The sequence below is a fragment of the Rhinopithecus roxellana genome, chromosome 6, assembly GCF_007565055.1.
Source record: "Rhinopithecus roxellana isolate Shanxi Qingling chromosome 6, ASM756505v1, whole genome shotgun sequence".
Taxonomy (NCBI): domain Eukaryota; kingdom Metazoa; phylum Chordata; class Mammalia; order Primates; family Cercopithecidae; genus Rhinopithecus; species Rhinopithecus roxellana.
In genome coordinates this window covers 105,948,857-105,967,050 of record NC_044554.1, presented here as the reverse complement: position 1 = coordinate 105,967,050, position 18,194 = coordinate 105,948,857, and the positions used below count along the sequence as shown (strand labels likewise).

Sequence of the window (18,194 nt, the reverse complement as noted above, 5' to 3'; positions counted from 1 at the left end):
AGTGTGACCGGTGAATGAGCGAACAAGGGCGTGACTGGGCGAGGAGAGATGGGAGTGAACGAGGGTGCTGTGGTTGCCGGCTTGCGCCTGAGGCAGTGCACCTGCGAGCCCGCGGTCCAACCTGAGGCGGAGGTAACGTGCGCCGCCAGCCAGCTCCTTGTCCACGTGGACGGGGAGGGGAGTGTGGGCGTGGCTAGGCGAGTTGTAGGCGAGGCGAGGCCGGGCGAGGAGCGTGGCGGGCCCAGCAGGGGCGGACTGTGGGCGTGGCGCGCCGGGGACGGGGCGTGGCCAGGCGGGGTGTGGGCGGGGCGCGGGCGCGGCGCGGCAGGGCGGCGCGGCGGGGCGGCGCGGGAGGAAGTCACGTGGGAGCGAGGGCTCACATGACTGGCCGCGCGATGGACCCGCTGCCTGCGGCTGCAGTCGGGGCGGCAGCTGAGGCGGAGGCTGACGAGGAGGCGGATCCCCCGGCGGCAGGTAGGGCTTGGGGTGACGGTAGCCCCCACCTGCCCTGGGCGCGCGGCCCGACCACCCTCGGCGGACGGGCTCAGCCGTCGTGCTCGGTCCCCGACTCGTTTCCTGTCCCCGCGCCCCGCGTTCGGCCGCGCGCCCCAGTCCCTCGGGGGTCCCCCTGCCCTCCCGCGCGCCTGTCCTTTGGGGGTCCCCGTGCTCTCTCGCGCCTCCGTCCCTTGGGGTCCCCTGCCCTCCTGCGCCGGGAGAGCCCTGTCTAGGCTACAGCTGGCCACGTTCCGAGGCGCTTTCCCGGGGCTCTCAGAGGCTTCCTCGGGGACAGTTTCCTCCTCGGCCCGGTCCTGGGGCTCTGCTCTTCTGCCCTGCCCGGTCACGCTGGGCCATGGCCCTGGGGGCCACTTCCCCAGACTTGGGCTCCTTTCCTAGCCACCTCCTCTCTCCCAAGCTCTTGTCAGTTGTGTGGTCTTGGGCCAGTGATTTCACCTCTCAGGACCTCTGTTTTCTCATCTGTGAACCGAATCTATAGATGTGTAGCTGTTATTTCTCTCTCTCTCTCAAGTGATCCTCCCGCCTTAGCCTCCCAAAGTGCTGGGACTGCGGGCGGGTGCGGTCACGCCCGGTAATTTTTTTATTTTTGTAGAGATGGGATCTTGCTATGTTGCCCAGGCTGGTCTGGAGCTCCTGGCCTCAAGCAGTCCTCCTGCCTTGGTCTCCCAGAGTGCTGGGAGTACAGGCATGAGCCACTGTGCCTGGCCTGTATGTCTTTTCTATGTCTTTTTTTTTGAGACAGATTCTCACTCTCATTCAGGCTGGAGTGCAATATCTCGGCTCATTGCAACCTCCGCCTCCCGGATTCAAGCGATTCTCCTGCCCCAGCCTTCTGAGTAGCTGGGATTACAGACACCCACCACGACGCACGGCTAAGTTTTGTATTTTTAGTAGAGACGGGGTTTCACCATGTTGGCCAGGCTGGTCTCCAACTCCTGACCTCGGGTGATCCAACCACCTTGGCTTCCCAGAGTGCTGGGATTACAGGCGTGAGCCACTGCACCCGGCCTCCTGTATTTCTCTTTAAGGGATTTGGGTTAATGAGACTAAACATTAGAAGGAATACAGGAGGGTGCCCGTAATTTCTGGATGTTCCTTTGCTGCCAGAGAAGAGATGTAGTTGGGTGTTGGTGTGAGTTACGGTTTCTTCTTGGTGGGGGGCACAAGGTTGGGGAATCCACTTTCGGGGAGGTCTGGCAAGGTGTCGCTGAGGAGGTGATGACTGAAGTGAGTTCTAGAGGGTTGGTAGACAGTTTCTTCGTAGGGGAGAAACGGCAGTGGGGAACAGGGGAGGGAGTGTTGCATTTGGTAGGCGTCCTGGAGGTGAAGACTCTGTGTCTAGAAAGAAGGTCCTTCCAGAATGGGTCTTACTTTTTCCTTTCCGTTGTATCAGTGTAAGGGGAGGCGTGTGATAGTTCTCGCCGGTTAGAACATTGTGTCCATGAAGTCACATGTTGGTGGCCAGTGTGGGCCCCAGGTGGGACCCCTTCCGAGGGGTCACTTAGGAACGGTAGGCTGTGATTGGATCATAGGCTGTGATTGGATCGGACTGTGGCTGCTACCTCACTTTGTAAAGCAATCTGGTGTTGCTGGAGGGCTGGTGGTTCAGGGATCCTCTGCAGGTATAGGGGACTGTATTTTCTTCAGGACTCATGGAAGTAGACTCCAGAGGCTACCATCATGGTGTGATTTAGAGATAGTCTGAGCTGTGTACGCCCGAGGGAGCTATGTCTCTGGGAGACTGCCCTCCCTTTGATGTGGCCTGGAATTCCTGTAGGTAATTGGCTTTTTCTGGGGGCAGTGGTGATTTTATCAGGAGTGCTAATGGGATCCACAGATTGGGGTAGCTGGGACAAGGTAGCACTTCACAGTACCCTTTCCTGTAACCAGGCAAGTCTGAAAGTGGGGCTCACAGACTCTGAGGACGTAGCCTGTCCTTCTGTTTGAAACTTGGTCATCATCCTGGCAGGGGGGTGAAGTGGTATAGCAGGTCTTTTTTTTCTTTTTTTTTTTTTTGAGGCAGAGTCTCGGTCTGTCGCCCAGGCTGGAGTGCAGTGGCACGATCTCTGCTCACTGCAAGCTCCGCCTCCTGGGTTCACACCATTCTCGTGCCTCAGCCTCCCGAGTAGCTGGGACTACAGGCGCCCTCCACCACGCCTGGCTCCTTTTTTGTATTTTTAGTTTCAGCGTGTTAGCTAGGATGGTTTCGATGTCCTAACCTCGTGACCTACCTGCCTCGGCCTCCCAAAGTGCTGGGATTATAGGCGTGAGCCAGTAGGCCTGGCCTAGCAGTCTTTTTACACTGAGAAAACTAAAATCCAGAGGTAAGTAATTTGCCCAAAGCGGGCAATGTCAAGGGAATGTATGTTGGTGGGGACCCTGACTGGGTGGGCTGCAGTGAGAAAACCTCAGCCTTGAGACCAAGCACTATGGCTCACGCCTGAAATCACAGCACTTGGGGAGGCTGAGGAGGGAGGGTTGCCTGAGCCCAGGTGCTAGAGACCAGCCTGGGCAACATAGCGAAATCCCATCTCAAATTTTTAAAAAAAGAAAACCAAAACAAAAACAGCAAAGAAAAGAGTTAAGTCTTTGAATATTGTCCAGAGACTATGGGTGTGACTTACACATTCACTAAGGTTGGTTTGAAAGAGCGGTTGTTGTGCCTTATGAGTATACACTGAATTTCCTCTTTTTTAGGGTTTTGACCACACAGCCAGAGCCCACTGGTGGTATTCATGTGGGGACTGTGAAATCTCCTGCGTCTTTGGTGTTGACAGAAAAAAATGTGCTTGCTGTACTTCTCCGCATTAAGAGTCTCATTCTATTTGAATTAATTGAAGCTTAAGCTGCATGTGCTCTGTAGGGCAACCCCCTTTATAAAAACTTAACTTTCACTTATGCCATGCATGGATAAATGTATTTTCTTTAAAAAAGAATAGAAACATTGTAGATTAAGTGAAAGTCCCACCCTAACTGCAGTCGTCTCCTGTCTGTACCTGAGAGGTGACCGTTGTTCTCAGTTTGGGATGGATCCTTTTAGTTCTGTTTTCACATTTTATTCATATGTGTACTCAGGAAATATATACTTCCTTGTATAAACGTGCTCATGTTTCCCCAGTGTAGTATATTCTTTTTCTTTTCTATTTATTTATTTATTTAATTATTTATTTATTTATTGAGACGGAGTCTCGCTCTGTCGCCCAGGCTGGAGTGCAGTGGCCGGATCTCAGCTTACTGCAAGCTCCGCCTCCCGGGTTCACGCCATGCTCCTGCCTCAGCCTCCCAAGTATCTGGGACTACAGGCGCCCGCCACCTCGTCCGGCTCATTTTTTGTATTTTTAGTAGAGACGGGGTTTCACTGTGTTCGCCAGGATGGTCTCGATCTCCTGACCTCGTGATCCGCCCGTCTTGGCCTCCCAAAGTGCTGGGATTACAGGCTTGAGCCACCGCGCCCGGCCTTTTATTTATTTTTTTGAGACAGAGTTTCGCTCTTCTGCCTAGGCTGGTGTGCCGTGGCACGATCTCGGTTCACTGCAACCTCCGCCTGCAAGGTTCAAGTGATTCTCTTGCCTCAGCCTCCCAAGTAGCTGGGATTACAGGCATGTGCCATCACACCTGGCACATTTTTGTATTTTTGGTATTTTTGTATATTTGGTATTTTGTATTTTTGGTAGAGACGTGGTTTCGCCATCTTGGCCAGGCTGGTCTTGACCTCCTGGCCTCAGGTGATCCGCCCACCTTGGCCTCCCAAAGTGCTGGGATTGCAGGTGTGAGCCGCCACGCCCGGCCTCGTCTCCTTTTTTTTTTTTTTTTTTTTTTTTTTTTGAGACAGGGTCTTACTCTTTTGCTCAGGCTGGATGTCATGCATCACTGCAACCTCAAACTCTGGGGCTAAAGTGTTCCTCCTGCCTCAGCCTCCTGGGTAGCTGGAGCTACAGGCATGCACAATCACGCCTGGCCAATTTTTTTTTTTTTTTTTGAGATGGAGTCTCGCTCTGTCACCCAGGCTGGAGTGCAGTGGTGCGATCTTGGCTCATTGCAAGCTCCACCTCCCGGGTTCACGCCATTCTCCTGCCTTCCTGCCTCAGCCGCCCTAGTAGCTGGGACTACAGGCGCCCGCCACCATGCCTGGCTAATTTTTTGTATTTTTTAGTAGAGACGGGCTTTCACCGTGTTAGCCAGGATGGTGTTGATCTCTTGACCTCGTGATCCGCCCGCCTCAGCCTCCCAGCGTGCTGGGATTACAGGCGTGAGCCACCGCGCCCGGCCACGCCTGGCCAATTTTTAAAATTTTTTGCAGAGACAGTCTGGCTGTGTTGCCCAGGCTGGTATGGAACTCCTGGCCTCAAGCAATCCTCCCACCCGGGCCTCCCAAAGTGCTGGGATTACCGGCATGAGGCACCGAGCCTGGCTGGATTTTATATTGAAACTCTTCCTGTCAAAATATCTGATTGACCGGAACATTCTGTCCTCTGACTCTGCAGGACAAGGGTTTTTCAGGGCCTGTTCTGAGGCTGTGAAGCTCAATGATTGTGACATCGAGTGAGAACAGCAATGAGTGTGGTAGGTGTGCTTGGTCGTCCGACCTGATTTCTCGGGATTGATTAATACACGGATAGAAACATGTACAGATGACCTCGGTGTATCCTGGCTCTGCCGTATACAGTCCTGCGGCCCTACACTGACTCTTTAGAATGAGGGCGAGTCATGCTTCACTTGTGGCTTATCCCGTGGCATTCCATACATTCCATTCGGTTCCGAAGCTCCGTGCTGTTTGTCTGCGTTGACCTGGCGATGACTTCTTGAGTGTCATTGAGGCAGGTCCAGGGCCTTTGCTAACCCTCGGGGCTCCTTCACCCCTCCCCCAGCCTTCCCCTCTTGCCTGGGCGATTCCATGCTCCCTGGGCTCCCACCTGGCCCTTACCTGCAGCTGCTCGCTCATGTCAGGTTTGTTCTCTGCCTGAATACGTTGGTCAGAATTCTTTGTGCTGTCACTTAAGGTTTATACTTTGTTTTCTTTTTTCTTTTCTTTTTTTTTTTTGAGACGGAGTCTCGCTCTGTCACCCAGGCTGGAGTGCAGGGACCGGATCTCAGCTCACCGCAACCTCCGCCTCCCGGGTTTACGGCGTTCTCCTGTCTCAGCCTCCCGAGTAACTGGGACTACAGGCGCCTGCCACCTCACCTGGCTGGTTTTTTGTATTTTTTTTAGTAGAGACGGGGTTTCACCGTGTTCGCCAGGATGGTCTCGATCTCCTGACCTTGTGATCCACCCGTCTCGGCCTCCCAAAGTGCTGGGATTACAGGCTTGAGCCACCGCGCCCGGCCTACTTTTTTTTCTTTTTGAGACAGAGTCTCGCTCTTGTTGCCCAGGCTGGAGTGCAATGGCGCGATCTCTGCTCACTGCAACCTCTTCCTCCCAGGTTCAAGCAATTCTCTTGCCTCAGCCTCCCAAAGTAGCTGGAATTACAGGCATGTGCCACCACGCCCAGCTAATTTTGCATTTTTTAGTAGAGAAAGGGTTTCTCCATGTTGGTCAGGCTGGTCTCAAATTCCTGACCTCAGGTGATCTGCCCAACTCTGCCTCCCAAAGTGCTGGGATTCCAGGCATGAGCCACCGCGTCGGCCAGCTCTAGCGATTCTTGTGCCTCACCCTCCCCAGTAGCTGGGATTACAGGCATGTGCCACCACACTTGTCTAATTTTTGTATTTTTAGTAGGGATGAAGTTTCACCCTGTTGGCGAGGAAGAATGGTCGCAGACTCCTGACCTCATGTAATTCACCTGCCTTGGCCTCCAAAAGTGCTGGGATTACAGGTGTGAGCCACCCCACCTGGCCTACTTATACATTTTGAGCAGTGTGTGGAAGCTCACGTCTGTAATCCTAACACTTTGGGAGGTTAAGGCAGGAGGATCACTTGAGGCCAGGAGTTTGAGGCCAGACTGGGCAATAGAGTGAGACCCCGTCCCTATTTAAAAAACAGATTTGGGGCTGAGCCTGGTGGTTCACGCCTGTAATCCCAGCACTTCGGGAGGCCGAGGCAGGTGGATCACCTGAGGTCAGGAGTTCAAGACCAGCCTGGCCAACATGGTGAAACCCCATCTGTACAAAAATCCAATAATTAGCTGGGCATGATGGTGAGCGCCTGTAATCCCAGCTACTCGGGAGGCTGAGGCAGGAGAGTTGCATTAACCTGGAAGGCAGAGGTTATGCTGAGCCGAGATCGTGCCACTGCAGCCTGGTCGACAGAGCAAGACTCTATCTCAAAAAAAAAAAAAAAAAAAAAAAGATTTGTGCATTTTATGGTGATTAAATTATGCCTCACAGTATTGTTTGCATTAGGGACAAAACCTTCTGCCTCATTTCGCTCCCTTCCATGACACACATTTTTTTTTTTTTTTTTAGACAGAGTCTTGCTCTGTTGCCCAGGCTGGAGTGCAGTGGTGCCATCTAGCCTTAGTGCGACCTCCGTCTCCCGGGTTCAGGTGACTTCTGCTCAGCCTCCCCAGTAGTTGGGATTACAGGTGTGTGCCACCATGCCCCGCTAATTTTTGTATTTTTAGCAGAGTCTGAGTTTTACTATGTTGACCAGGCTGGTTGAACTGCTGACCTCAGGTGATCTGCCCGCCGCAGCCTCCCAAAGTGCTGCGATTACAAGTGTGAACCACTATGACTGGCCATGACACACATTTTGGTAGTAAACTGATGAGCAAACTTATTTTTTTTTATAAGTTTATTTTATTTATATATTTGTTACTATTTTTTTATTCTGATTTTCTCCAGAAAACAGAAACCTTTTTTTCTTTAACCATAGTATCCACAATACTATCTGCTGTGTAGCAGAGTCTCAGATATTTGAATAGAATTACATTTTTATACATTTTTATAAGATACCACATTTCTTATATCATAAGACTTGACAACACTGCAAAGATGTTTTGTTACCTTTTGTTACCAGTCTTTAAACTTGCTAATCCTCTCACTCTCTCTCACACACACACACACACACACACACACTCACATACACAATTTGCAAGGTAAAACGTGTCAATTTGAAGAAAGAGGAACTAACTGAATCAGTGTTATGTAGAACAGATTTTGCCAGAATTTGTGGTTAGCAAGAAAGTGATGTGTTCCGGGTAGGGGAATTCTGTTTTGGTATTATTTTGTCTTTCCTGAGAAAAATGCTTCACAAAAAGAGATGTTTGCCCATCCTGTTTGCTGGGGTGGTGGGAAGAGACCGGGGGTGATGGTGGTGCTGGCTGGATGTGGGTGGCTTCGCAGGACCTGCTGTGTCTGAGAGGAGCCATGTGGTGATTAGAAGCTCGGAGGCTGCAGGTAGGCACAGAGCACATGGAGAGCCTGGCTGTTGGTCACCAGCATTGTCACTGTCACCTTTTTTTTGGAGACAGAGTTTTTGCTCTTGTTGCCCAGGCTAGAGTGCAATGGTGCAATCTTGGCACACTGTACCCTCTGCCTCCCGGGTTCAAGCGAGTCTCCTGCCTCAACCTCCTGAGTAGCTGAGATTACACGTGTCCACCACCACACCTGGCTAATTTTTGTATTTTTAGTAGAGATGAGGTTTCACCATGTTGGCCAGGCCAGGCCCATTGTCACCCTCTGAGAAACTGGAGTGCCCCCATGCTCTGCGTATTTTTACTGTAGAATCACCAAAAAATCACATAACCGGACTTAAGGGGCAGAAATGCTTTGTGAGAGGTGTTTTTGGGAAAATATTGGCATTAAAATATCGGGTAGGATCCATTTTGGGAGGACTGAGGAGGGGCGTGTGTTCAGCTCTGGGAGAATCTGGTCTCCCTTTCCTGCTGTTTTGTTGACTGAGTTGTAGGAGGCGCTTTGCTGTTTCTGTGGTGTGTAGCAGGGGGTCAGTGGGGTCTTTATAGCTTCCTGTAAGCATTTTGAAGTTTGTGTGTTACGGAAATTTAAAGTGAAATTATGCGAAGTTTGATTCACCCCAGGAAGTGCCGTAGGGGCTGGAGAAGGTCAGGTTAGGTAATATCTCTCAAGAAGCCCAATTACGTTATTTTCCAGGAGTCTTCCAAAACGTGATTTATGCTGATGTCCTGGTGAGCGAGTTGTAATCAGAGCCAGTAACGTGCTATTGCTGTGTGAATTGGCGCTTTCAGAAAATTTTGTTATACAAAGTGATGTAACAGCAAGTGCAAAAATTTTATAGACAAATCACCTGTAATTCCACCCCTTTAACAGCCGTTGCATTTTAGTGTATTTCCTTTTTTCCTGTGCATTGCTTTTTGTGTAGTTATCATCAGAGTGAATATGTCTTTATAGTTACTTTCACTTGACATTTTTCTACACTGTTGAGTAGTTTTCATGATTTTCTACCTAATGTCTGTATAATAGCGCATTAAGGAATATAAAATTTGTGCTTCGAAAGTGCTAATATGATAAAATGTCAGTTAAAAAAAATTGCAGTTAAAGATATTCTTGCCTCATGTTTTCCAGAAAATGATGCGTTAAATGGAATCAATATTAAAACTTGTCCCGGAGGCTGGGTGCGGTGACTCACGCCTGTAATCCCAGCACTTTGGGAGGCTGAGGCAGGTGGATCACAAGGTCAAGAGTTTGAGACCAGCCTGGCCAACAAGGTGAAACCCCATCTCTACTAAAAAAATACAAAAATAGACCGGGCGCGGTGGCTCAAGCCTGTAATCCCAGCACTTTGGGAGGCCGAGATGGGCGGATCATGAGGTCAGGAGATCGAGACCATCCTGGCTAACACAGTGAAACCCCGTCTCTACTAAAAAATACAAAAAACTAGCCGGGCGAGGTGGCGGGCACCGGTAGTCCCAGCTACTCGGGAGGCTGAGGCAGGAGAATGGCGTAAACCCGGGAGGCGGAGCTTGCAGTGAGCTGAGATCTGGCCACTGCACTCCAGCCTGGGCGACAGAGCGAGACTCCGTCTCAAAAAAACAAAACAAACAAACAAACAAAATTAACTAGGTACGATGGCATGTTCTGCTACTTCCACCTAGTTGGGCACCTCACATGGGAGGACCACTTGAGCCCAGGAGTTCAAGGTTGCAGTAAGCTACGATTGCATCACTGCACTGCGGCCTGGGTGACAGAGTGAGATGCCATGTCAAAAAATAAAAATAAAAAATTGTACTATAAAAGAAATTGCCAGGTTGGGCATGGTGGCTCATGCCTGTAATCCCAGCACTTTGGGTGCTTAAGGCAGGCAGATCACTTGAGCTCAGGAGTTTGAGATCAGCCTGGGCACCATGGTGAAATGCCGTCTCTACCAGGAACTACAAACATTAACTGGGCGAAGTGGCAGGTGCCTGTAATCCCAGCTACTCAGGAGGCTGAGGCAGGAGGATCCATTAAACCCACGAGGCATAGGTTGCAGTGAGCCGAGATGGCGCCACCGGACTCTAGCCTGGGTGACAGTTGAGGTGAAGCACAAGAGTACGCAGAAATAGACTCTGTTGTGTGGGGTGCTCACATGGGGGATAAGACTGAATGAAAAGTGAGGAAGATGCTGTACGAATTAGGCTGGTAGTTCCCTCTGGTGGGAGGAAGGCACCCAGATCTGTCAGGGATGCAGTAGAAGGAGTGTTTCTGGGGTGCCGCTGTCTTTATTTTTTATTTTATAGAGACAGGGACTCATGATGTTGCTGAGGTTGGTCTTGAACTCCTGGGCTCAAACAGTCCTCCTGCCTCGGCCTCCCAAAGTGCTGGGATTACTGGTGTGAGCCACTGCGCCTAGTCTGGCTGTCTTTAATTGTTGGCCTGGATGGTGGTTACACGTGTTTGATATATAATTTTGTTCAAGTGTTCATAGAAGTTTTATAGCCCTTTCTGTGCATGTGTAAAGTATTTCATAATACAAAATACAATACAGGCCGGGCATGGTGGCTTATGCCTGTAATCCCAGCACTTAGGGAAGCTGAGGTGGGCGGATCACCTGAGGTCAGGAGTTCGAGACCAGCCTGGCCAACATAGTGAAACCCTGTCTCTACTAAAAATACAAAAATTAGCCAGGTGTGGTGGCGGGCACCTGTCATCCCAGCTACTCGGGAGGCTGAGACAGGAGAATGGCGTGAACCCAGGAGGCGGAGGTTACAGTGAGCTGAGATCGCACCACTGCACTCAAGCCCAGGCAACAGAGCAAGACTCTGTCTCAAAAAAAAAAAAAAAAAAAAGAAAAAAAAAGACACCACCACCAAGAAAATAATACAAAATGTTGGGGGGAAACCTGAGATTCCAAAGACAGTTTTGTAGGAGTATCTGGACTGACTGCCTTAGTATTCATGCCCCAAGTCCTGTTGGATTTACCCAGAGGGAGGGGTCTTTAGGGTGAAATCCGTTTTCTTGCATCAGGGTCTGCTCCTAACAGAGGGCACTGCCGTTGCTCCGTGGAAGAGCTCCCCTGCCTCCAGCCGTTTCTGAGGCCTGACTGCTGCTGGCTCAGCCCGGTGCTCTGTTAAGTCCTGCTGTTTCGGTGGCCCCTGGCAGCACAGCAAGATGGAGCACCCAGACCCTCCCGCGTCTGCAGGAACAGCAGGGCTTGTCTGGGAACCTTACTCTCAGCCAAAAGCATCTCTCTGGCCAAGGCTGTCAAGGAGAGTCAGTTGATATTCATGACTGGGCACAGTTAATTATATTCAGATCCGAAATTTTACCTCCCAGCTCCTGAGGAATTCCAGTCCAGGCTGGAAGTGGACCTGTCTTTCAAGAACCGGCCACTTACTGCCGGTGTTTTGCACCAAAAGGAGATTTGAAATTGCATTTTCAGCTCTTCAGAGTCTGGGGAGTATCTCTGTGTGTGCAGTTTCTTATCTCAGGACGGCATGTGCGCGGTTAACTTTCCTTCCTTGGCTAGATAGGAAAGGAGGAAAGCTCCTGGAAGCTTCTGTGAAGTTTAAAGTGATGCTGTGTTATATGCAAATGGGCGTGCTTCTCTCCAAGGTGGGTTACTCAGTGAGGCGACCCTATTCCCATCTGCCCCTGTCCTTGGGGAGATGGATTTTTTTTTTTTTTTTTGAGGCAGAGTCTCGCTCTGTCGCCTGGGCTGGAGTGCAGTGGCGCCATCTCCACTCACTGCAAGCTCCACCTCCCGGGTTCATGCCATTTTCCTGCCTCAGCCTCCTGAGTAGCTAGGACTACAGGCGCCTACCCGCCACCACGCCCGGCTAATTTTTTGCATTTTTAGTAGAGACGGGATTTCACCGTGTTAGCCAGGATGGTCTCGATCTCCTGACCTCGTGATCTGCCCACTTCGGCCTCACAGAGTGCTGGGATTCCAGGCGTGAGCCACTACGCCCTGCTGGGGAGATGGATTTATATGTAATTGGTCCTTTTTTGCACAGCAGGGGTGGGAGAATGAGTCCCACTGATCCCCAACTCTTTTGCGGCGTGAGCCACCGCGCCCGGCTGATCTCCAACTCTTTGAGAGCCTGGACGATGTGCTCTGCATTCTCCTTGGGGTCTGCGTGTGAACTAACAAGCTGAGAAGTAAGTAGTCCTAGCCTCACTTTAGAGGTGAGGAAACTGAGGCACATGGAAGTTTGGTAATGACTTAGGAGAGAGAACTTGAGTCTGGAGGTGGGGCCTGGATAGCAGACCAAATTGAGGACTAGCTGAAATAGGTCCAGGGCAGAAGCACCTTCCCGTAAGACATGCCCGCCAGTGTGCCATGTCAGTTTACCATTACCATGGCAACACATGGACGCCCTTTTCCATGACAATGACTGGACAGCCCGGAAGTTACCCCCATTCTAGAAATTTCTGCATAAATCACCCCTTAGTTTGCATATAATTAAAAGCAGGTATAAATACGAGTGCAACACTGCCTCTGAGTTGCTGCTCTGGGTGCCCTGGTAAGGGGGTGGTTCTGCTCTGCAAGGAGCAGGACCCTCTGCTGCTGCTGTGCGCGCTGCTGCTTCAATGAAAGTTGCTAACACCAGCGGCTCAGCCTTGAATTCCTTCCAGACAAAGCCTAGAAGCCTCTGGGCTAAGCCTCAATTTGGGGGCTGGCCTGCCTTGTATTCATATGCCCGTGAGCACACGGCCAATAGTGGGTGGTGCTGGAATTCACACCAGGCTTGCGGCCGCAGCTGGGACGTGGGCACTGTGACCCGGCCTGTGAGGGTCTCTGCGGGATTTGTGTCTGGCCACGTTGAACAGCCATTTGTAGGCATGGAGCTTTCCCTCTTCAGATGGTTTTCGTTAGAGGGAGATAGTTGTGCAGACCTTTCTGGTAAATAACACCCTAGACAATTGTGCTAGGTCCTTTTTATCTTTTCAGAAGAGGAATGCACTTTAAAGTTATGAAACAGGGCATAATGAGAGAGCATGTAAATTCAGAATGCCTGTGGTGAGTGTTGAAGTTGTTTAGTGGGAGAATGGTTACTTGTCTCGTTCAAGGTTGGGTTTAAGCTCCGCAACAGGGGCTGGCCGCAGTGGCTCACGCCTGTAATCCCAGCACTTGGGGAGGCCGAGGTAGACAGATCACTTGAGGTCAGGAGTTCAAGACCAGCCTGGCCAACATGGTGAAACCCCATCTCAACCAAAAATACAAAGATTAGCTGGGCGTGGTGACGGGCGCCTGTGATCCCAGCTACTCAGGAGGCTGAGGCAGGAGAATCATTTGAGCCCAGGAGGTGGAGGTTGTAGTGAGCCGAGATTGCACCACTGCACTCCAGCCTGGGTGACAAGAATGAAACTCTGTCTCAATAATTTAAAAAAAAAAAAAAAAAGAAAAAAAGATCAGCCTGGGCAACATAGCGAGACTTTTTCTCTGCAAAAAAAAAAAAAAAAAAAAAAAAAAGAAAAAATTAGCCAGGCATGGTGGTACGCATCTGTAGTTCCAGTTACTTGGGAGGCTGAGGCAGGAGGATTGCTTGAGCCCAGGAGATTGAGGCTATAGTGAGCTAAGATTGTGCCACTACTCCAGCCTAGGTGACAACAGAGCAAGGCTCTGTCTCCAAAAAAAAAAAAAAAAAAGAGAGCTTTGCAACGTGTCTACTGAAAATATTTAGTTCATTCTGGACAACTGGGTGTAGACAGTTTGTTTCCAGTGGAGTTGAACATAAAATCTCCTTGGATTGCCAGCTCTGAAAAACCAAATCACTTCTTGAATTTTGTGAGGCACAGGCTGAGTTCCCTTAAACACGTTAAGATCATCTGAGCATCCTGGTTAACCGCTCTTGGAGTGTTGGGGTCTGTAAGACACCAGATGAGAGTCCAGCCTTCTTTGCATGGAAAACTAGGTCTTCATGTTCAGCGCAAATTTAGCCGTGGGGGAAAAACTGACTAAATATTTCTCTTCCTGTGACATTTTTCACGGTTCGTAATTCGTTCTTGCCGACTTCTGAGGTGTTACGTTTTCTGGTTGATTAATTGCGTTCCTGGTTGTCTACCAGGAGCCGGGAGGCAGCCGGGAGCCGGGAGAAGGAAGCGCAGCGTCTTCCTTGCTATGCTTGCCGTAGATCAATAAAGGTTTGCTTACATGGATTTAATTGTATCTCACTCGGCTCATCATGCTGGGTAACTTCTTGGAATGTTCTCGGAGGGACCTAAGTTGGTGGCCAATGAAGGTGCTTCTCCATTTGGCCTCTGTGAGGATCAAGACAGACTTTTAGCCCCGTCGGATATTTTGAAATATTTTCACTTTCATATCAGGAGACCCTAGAAAAAACCAGAGTCATTTTCAGACTGAAGCAACCACAGCCAGGAGGAGGGTTAAAAAAGAAAAAGCAGCAAGCCAGGAGTGGGTGGCGTTTAGTTAAACAGAGACGACGACTCTTATGGAACTCCAAACTCCTACTTGGCAAGTTATTCCAAGATGCCCCCAATTGGCTAAAATAGTATTCCTTTTTAACTCCGGAACAAATTGCCGGGCCTGCCCTCGGATAAACGTTCCTGAAATGAGAGACCTGAGAGGTGTTTTGAGGAAGGAGCTGAAGTCGAATGGACCCTTTCAGAAGGGGGTTCCGGGGGATTGGTGGGACGGATGGTTCTGATGTCCTTGGCTGGTTCCGCTTGCCCCTTGACTCTGATTTGAGTCAGAGGAAATCATCTGGGTGGTGACTATTTCCAGCACTGCACTTCAGTTTTGTGACGTGGAACCAGTGATTTTTTTTCCCCCTTTGTGGTCTGGTCTCTTTCATCTCCCGTGTCCTGCTTGTGTGTGTGTGGGTGTGTGTGGATGTGTGTGGGTGTGTGGGTGTGTGTGGATGTGTGTGGGTATGTGGGTGTGTGTGTATGTGGGTGTGTGTGGGTGTGTGTGCGTGTGTGTGTGGGGTTCATATGCAGTTCCCTGGGTCTCAGCGATGGATGGCCCGTGGTCTGTTTGTGATTATCCATGGAACCTTGGGCGTGGTCTGGTTCCTGATGAGAACAAGATGCCGTTGTCCTGTCGAGCAACCCAGCTCTCTGGGGAGCCCTGACCCTGGTCAGTAGCTTGCTCCATCTATGGTTTGCTCTGGGAATTTGGTATCAGGAGTACAGGCCCATTAAAAAAGAAAAGCTCAGGCTGGGCACGGTGGATCATGTGTGTAATCCCAGCCCTTTGGGAGGCCGAGATGGGAGGATCACTTGAGGTCAGGAGTTCGAGGCCAGTCTGGCCATCGTGGCAAAACCCAATCTCTACCAAAAATACAAAAAATTAGCCAGCTGTGGTAGCTTGCGCCTGTAGTCCCAGCTGCTCAGGAGTCTGAGGTACGAGAATCTCTTGAACCTGGGAGGTGGAGGTTGCAATGAGCTGGGATCGCGCCACAGGACTCCAGCCTGGGGGACAGAGCAAGACTCCATCTCAAAACAAACAAACAAAAAAAGACCCAGACTGGGTGTCGTGGCTCATGCCGCTAATCCCAGCACTTTGGGAGGCTGAGGCGGGTGGATCACCCGAGGTTAGGAGTTCAAGACCAGCCTGGCCAACATGGTGAAACCCCGTCTCTACTAAAAATACGAAAATTATCTCGGCGTGGTGATGCGTGCCTGTAATCCCAGCTACCCAGGAGGCTGAGGTAGGAGAATCTCTGGAACCTGGGAGGCTGCCGTTGCAGTGAGCCGAGATCGCACCACTGCACTCCAGCATGGAGGACAGAATGAGACTCCGTCTCAAAAAACCAAACCAAACCAAACCACCACTGCACTCCAGTCTGAAGGTAGAATGAGACTCCATCTCAAAAAACCAAACCAAAGCAAAGCAAAGCAAACCAAACCAAACCACTGCACTCCAGCCTGGGGGACAGAATGAGACTCCGTCTCAAAAAACCAAACCAAACCAAACCAAACCACTGCACTCCAGTCTGAAGGACAGAATGAGGCTCCATCTCAAAAAACAAAACAAACCAAAACAAAATAACCCAAACCAAAAACAAAACAAAAAGGAAAAGCTCAGAGCCTGGGCGTCATAGTGAGACTCTGCCTCTACAAAAAAATAAAAAACGTAGCTGCTCATGATGGCGCATGCCTGTAGCCCCAGCTACTTGGGAGGCTGAGGCAGGAAGATCACTGGAGCCTGGGAGTTCGAGGTTACAGTGAGCTGTGATCGCACTACTGTACTCCAGCCTGCATGACAGAGCGAGATCCTCTCTAAAAATAAGAATAAAGAAAAGCTTGGGCCCTGGGCACCATGCTAGGTGCTTTCAGGTTTTTTTTTTTTTTTTAATTATTTCTTTAAAAAAAAAAATTCATTTCAATAGCTTCAGGGTTGGTTTTTGGTTATGTGGATGAATTGTTGGCTGGTGAAGTCTGGGTTTTTATTGTCCTGTCACCCACATAATGTCCATTGTGCCTAGTAGGTAATTTTTCATTCTTCACCGCCTCCCGCCCTCTGAGAGTCCAGTGTCTGCTATCCCACCCTGCCTGCTTTTGTGTACCTGTAGTTCAGCTCTCACTTAGAAGCGAGAACATGTGGTATTTGGGTTTCTAATCTGGAGTTACTTCACTTAGGATAATGGCCTCCACTTCCATCCAAGTTGCTGCAAAAGACATTATTTCATTCTTTTCTATGACTGAGTAGAATTCCAAGGTGTAAGGCCAGGTGCGATGGCTCATGCCTGTAATCCCAGCACTTTGGGAAGCCGAGGCAGGCGGATCACGAGGTCAGGAGATCGAGACCATCCTGGCTAACACGGTGAAACCCCGTCTCTACTAAAAATACAAAAAATTAGCCAGGCGTGGTGGCGGGTGCCTGTAGTCCCAGCTCCTCGGGAGGCTGAGGCAGGAGAATGGCGTGAACCCGGGAGGTGGAGCTTGCAGCAAGCCGAGATCGCGCCACTGCCCTCCAGCCTGGGCGACGGAGCGAGACTCCATCTCAAAAAAGAAAGAAGGAAAGAATCCCATGGTGTATATGGACCACATTTTCTCTATCTACTTATCGGTTGACTGGCACTTAGCTTGATTCCTTTTCTTTGTAATTGTGAATTGTGCTGCGATAAATGTGCATGTGCAGGTATTTTCTTTTTTTTTTTTTGAGTTGGAGTTTTGCTCTTATTGTCCAGGCTGCAGTGCAGTGGCACAATCTCAGCTCACTGCAACCTGTGCCTCCTGGGTTCAAGCGATTCTCCTGCCTCAGCCTCCCAAATAGCTGGTATTATAGGCATGTGCCACCACGCCCAGCTAATTTTGTATTTTTGGTAGAGATGGGGTTTCACCATGTTGGCCAGGCTGGTCTCAAACTCCTGACCTCAAGTGATCTGCCCGTCTCGGCCTCCCAAAGTGCTGGGATTACAGGTGTGTGCCACCGTGCCCGGCCCCTTTTTTATGTAATTTTTTCTTTTCTTTTGGGTGATTACTCAGTAGTAGGACTGCTGGATCGAATGATAGATCTGCCTTTAGTTCTCTGGGAAAGCTCCATACTGTTTTCCACAGATGTCGTACTAATTTTATTCCCATCGGTGGCGTATAAACATTCCCTTTGTACCACATCTACGCCAACATCTGTTGTTCAACTTTTTAATAATAGCCATTCTGGCTGGGATAAGATACTATCTCATTGTGGTTTTCATTTGCATGTCCCTCTGATGGATTAGTGATTTTGAGGATTTTTTGTATATATTTGTTGGCCATTTGTGTAGCTTTTTTTTTTTTTTTTTGAGACAGTCTCACTCTTGTCGCCCAGGCTGGAGTGCAGTGGTGTGATCTCGGCTCACTGCAACCTCCGCCTCCCCGGTTCAAGCGATTCTCCTGCCCCAGCCTCCCAAGTAGCTGGGATTACAGGCGTCTGCCACCACGCCCAGCTAATTTTTGTATTTTTGCAGAGACGGGGTTTCCACCATGTTGGCCAGGCTGGTCTTGAACTCCTGACCTCAGGTGATCCACCCACCTCAGCCTCCCACAGTGCTGGGATTACAGGCGTGAGCCACCGTGCCCGGCTGGCCATTTGTGTATCTTTTTTTGAGAAATATCTGTTTATGTTATTTGCCCACTTTTTATTGGGGTTACTTGTTTTTTTTCCTGCTGATTTGTTTGAGTTCCTTGTAGGTTCTTTTTTTTTTTTTTTTTTTTTTTTTTGAGGCGGAGTCTCGCTCTGTCGCCCGGACTGGAGTGCAGTGGCCGGATCTCAGCTCACTGCAAGCTCCGCCTCCCGGGTTTACGCCATTCTCCTGCCTCAGCCTCCTGAGTAGCTGGGACTACAGGCGCCCCCCACCTCGCCCGGCTAGTTTTTGTATTTTTAGTAGAGACGG

At 50.1% G+C, this 18,194-nt stretch overlaps 1 protein-coding gene across 2 annotated transcripts in view; it reads left to right on the top strand.

Annotated features, from left to right (window-relative positions):
* The first annotated feature begins 332 nt into the window (after positions 1-332).
* The window catches only part of SNX8 (sorting nexin 8), a 61,995-nt gene continuing 44,133 nt past the window's right edge, over positions 333-18,194 (top strand). The window contains exon 1 of one of the 2 annotated variants that reach the window (XM_030932984.1): positions 333-474. In XM_030932984.1, the coding sequence (XP_030788844.1) occupies positions 381-474 (94 nt within the window). In that variant the 5' untranslated portion in view covers positions 333-380. Of the gene's footprint in view, positions 475-11,878; positions 12,013-18,194 lie in introns of those variants that run through there. The other variant, XM_030932985.1, reaches the window with a different exon arrangement.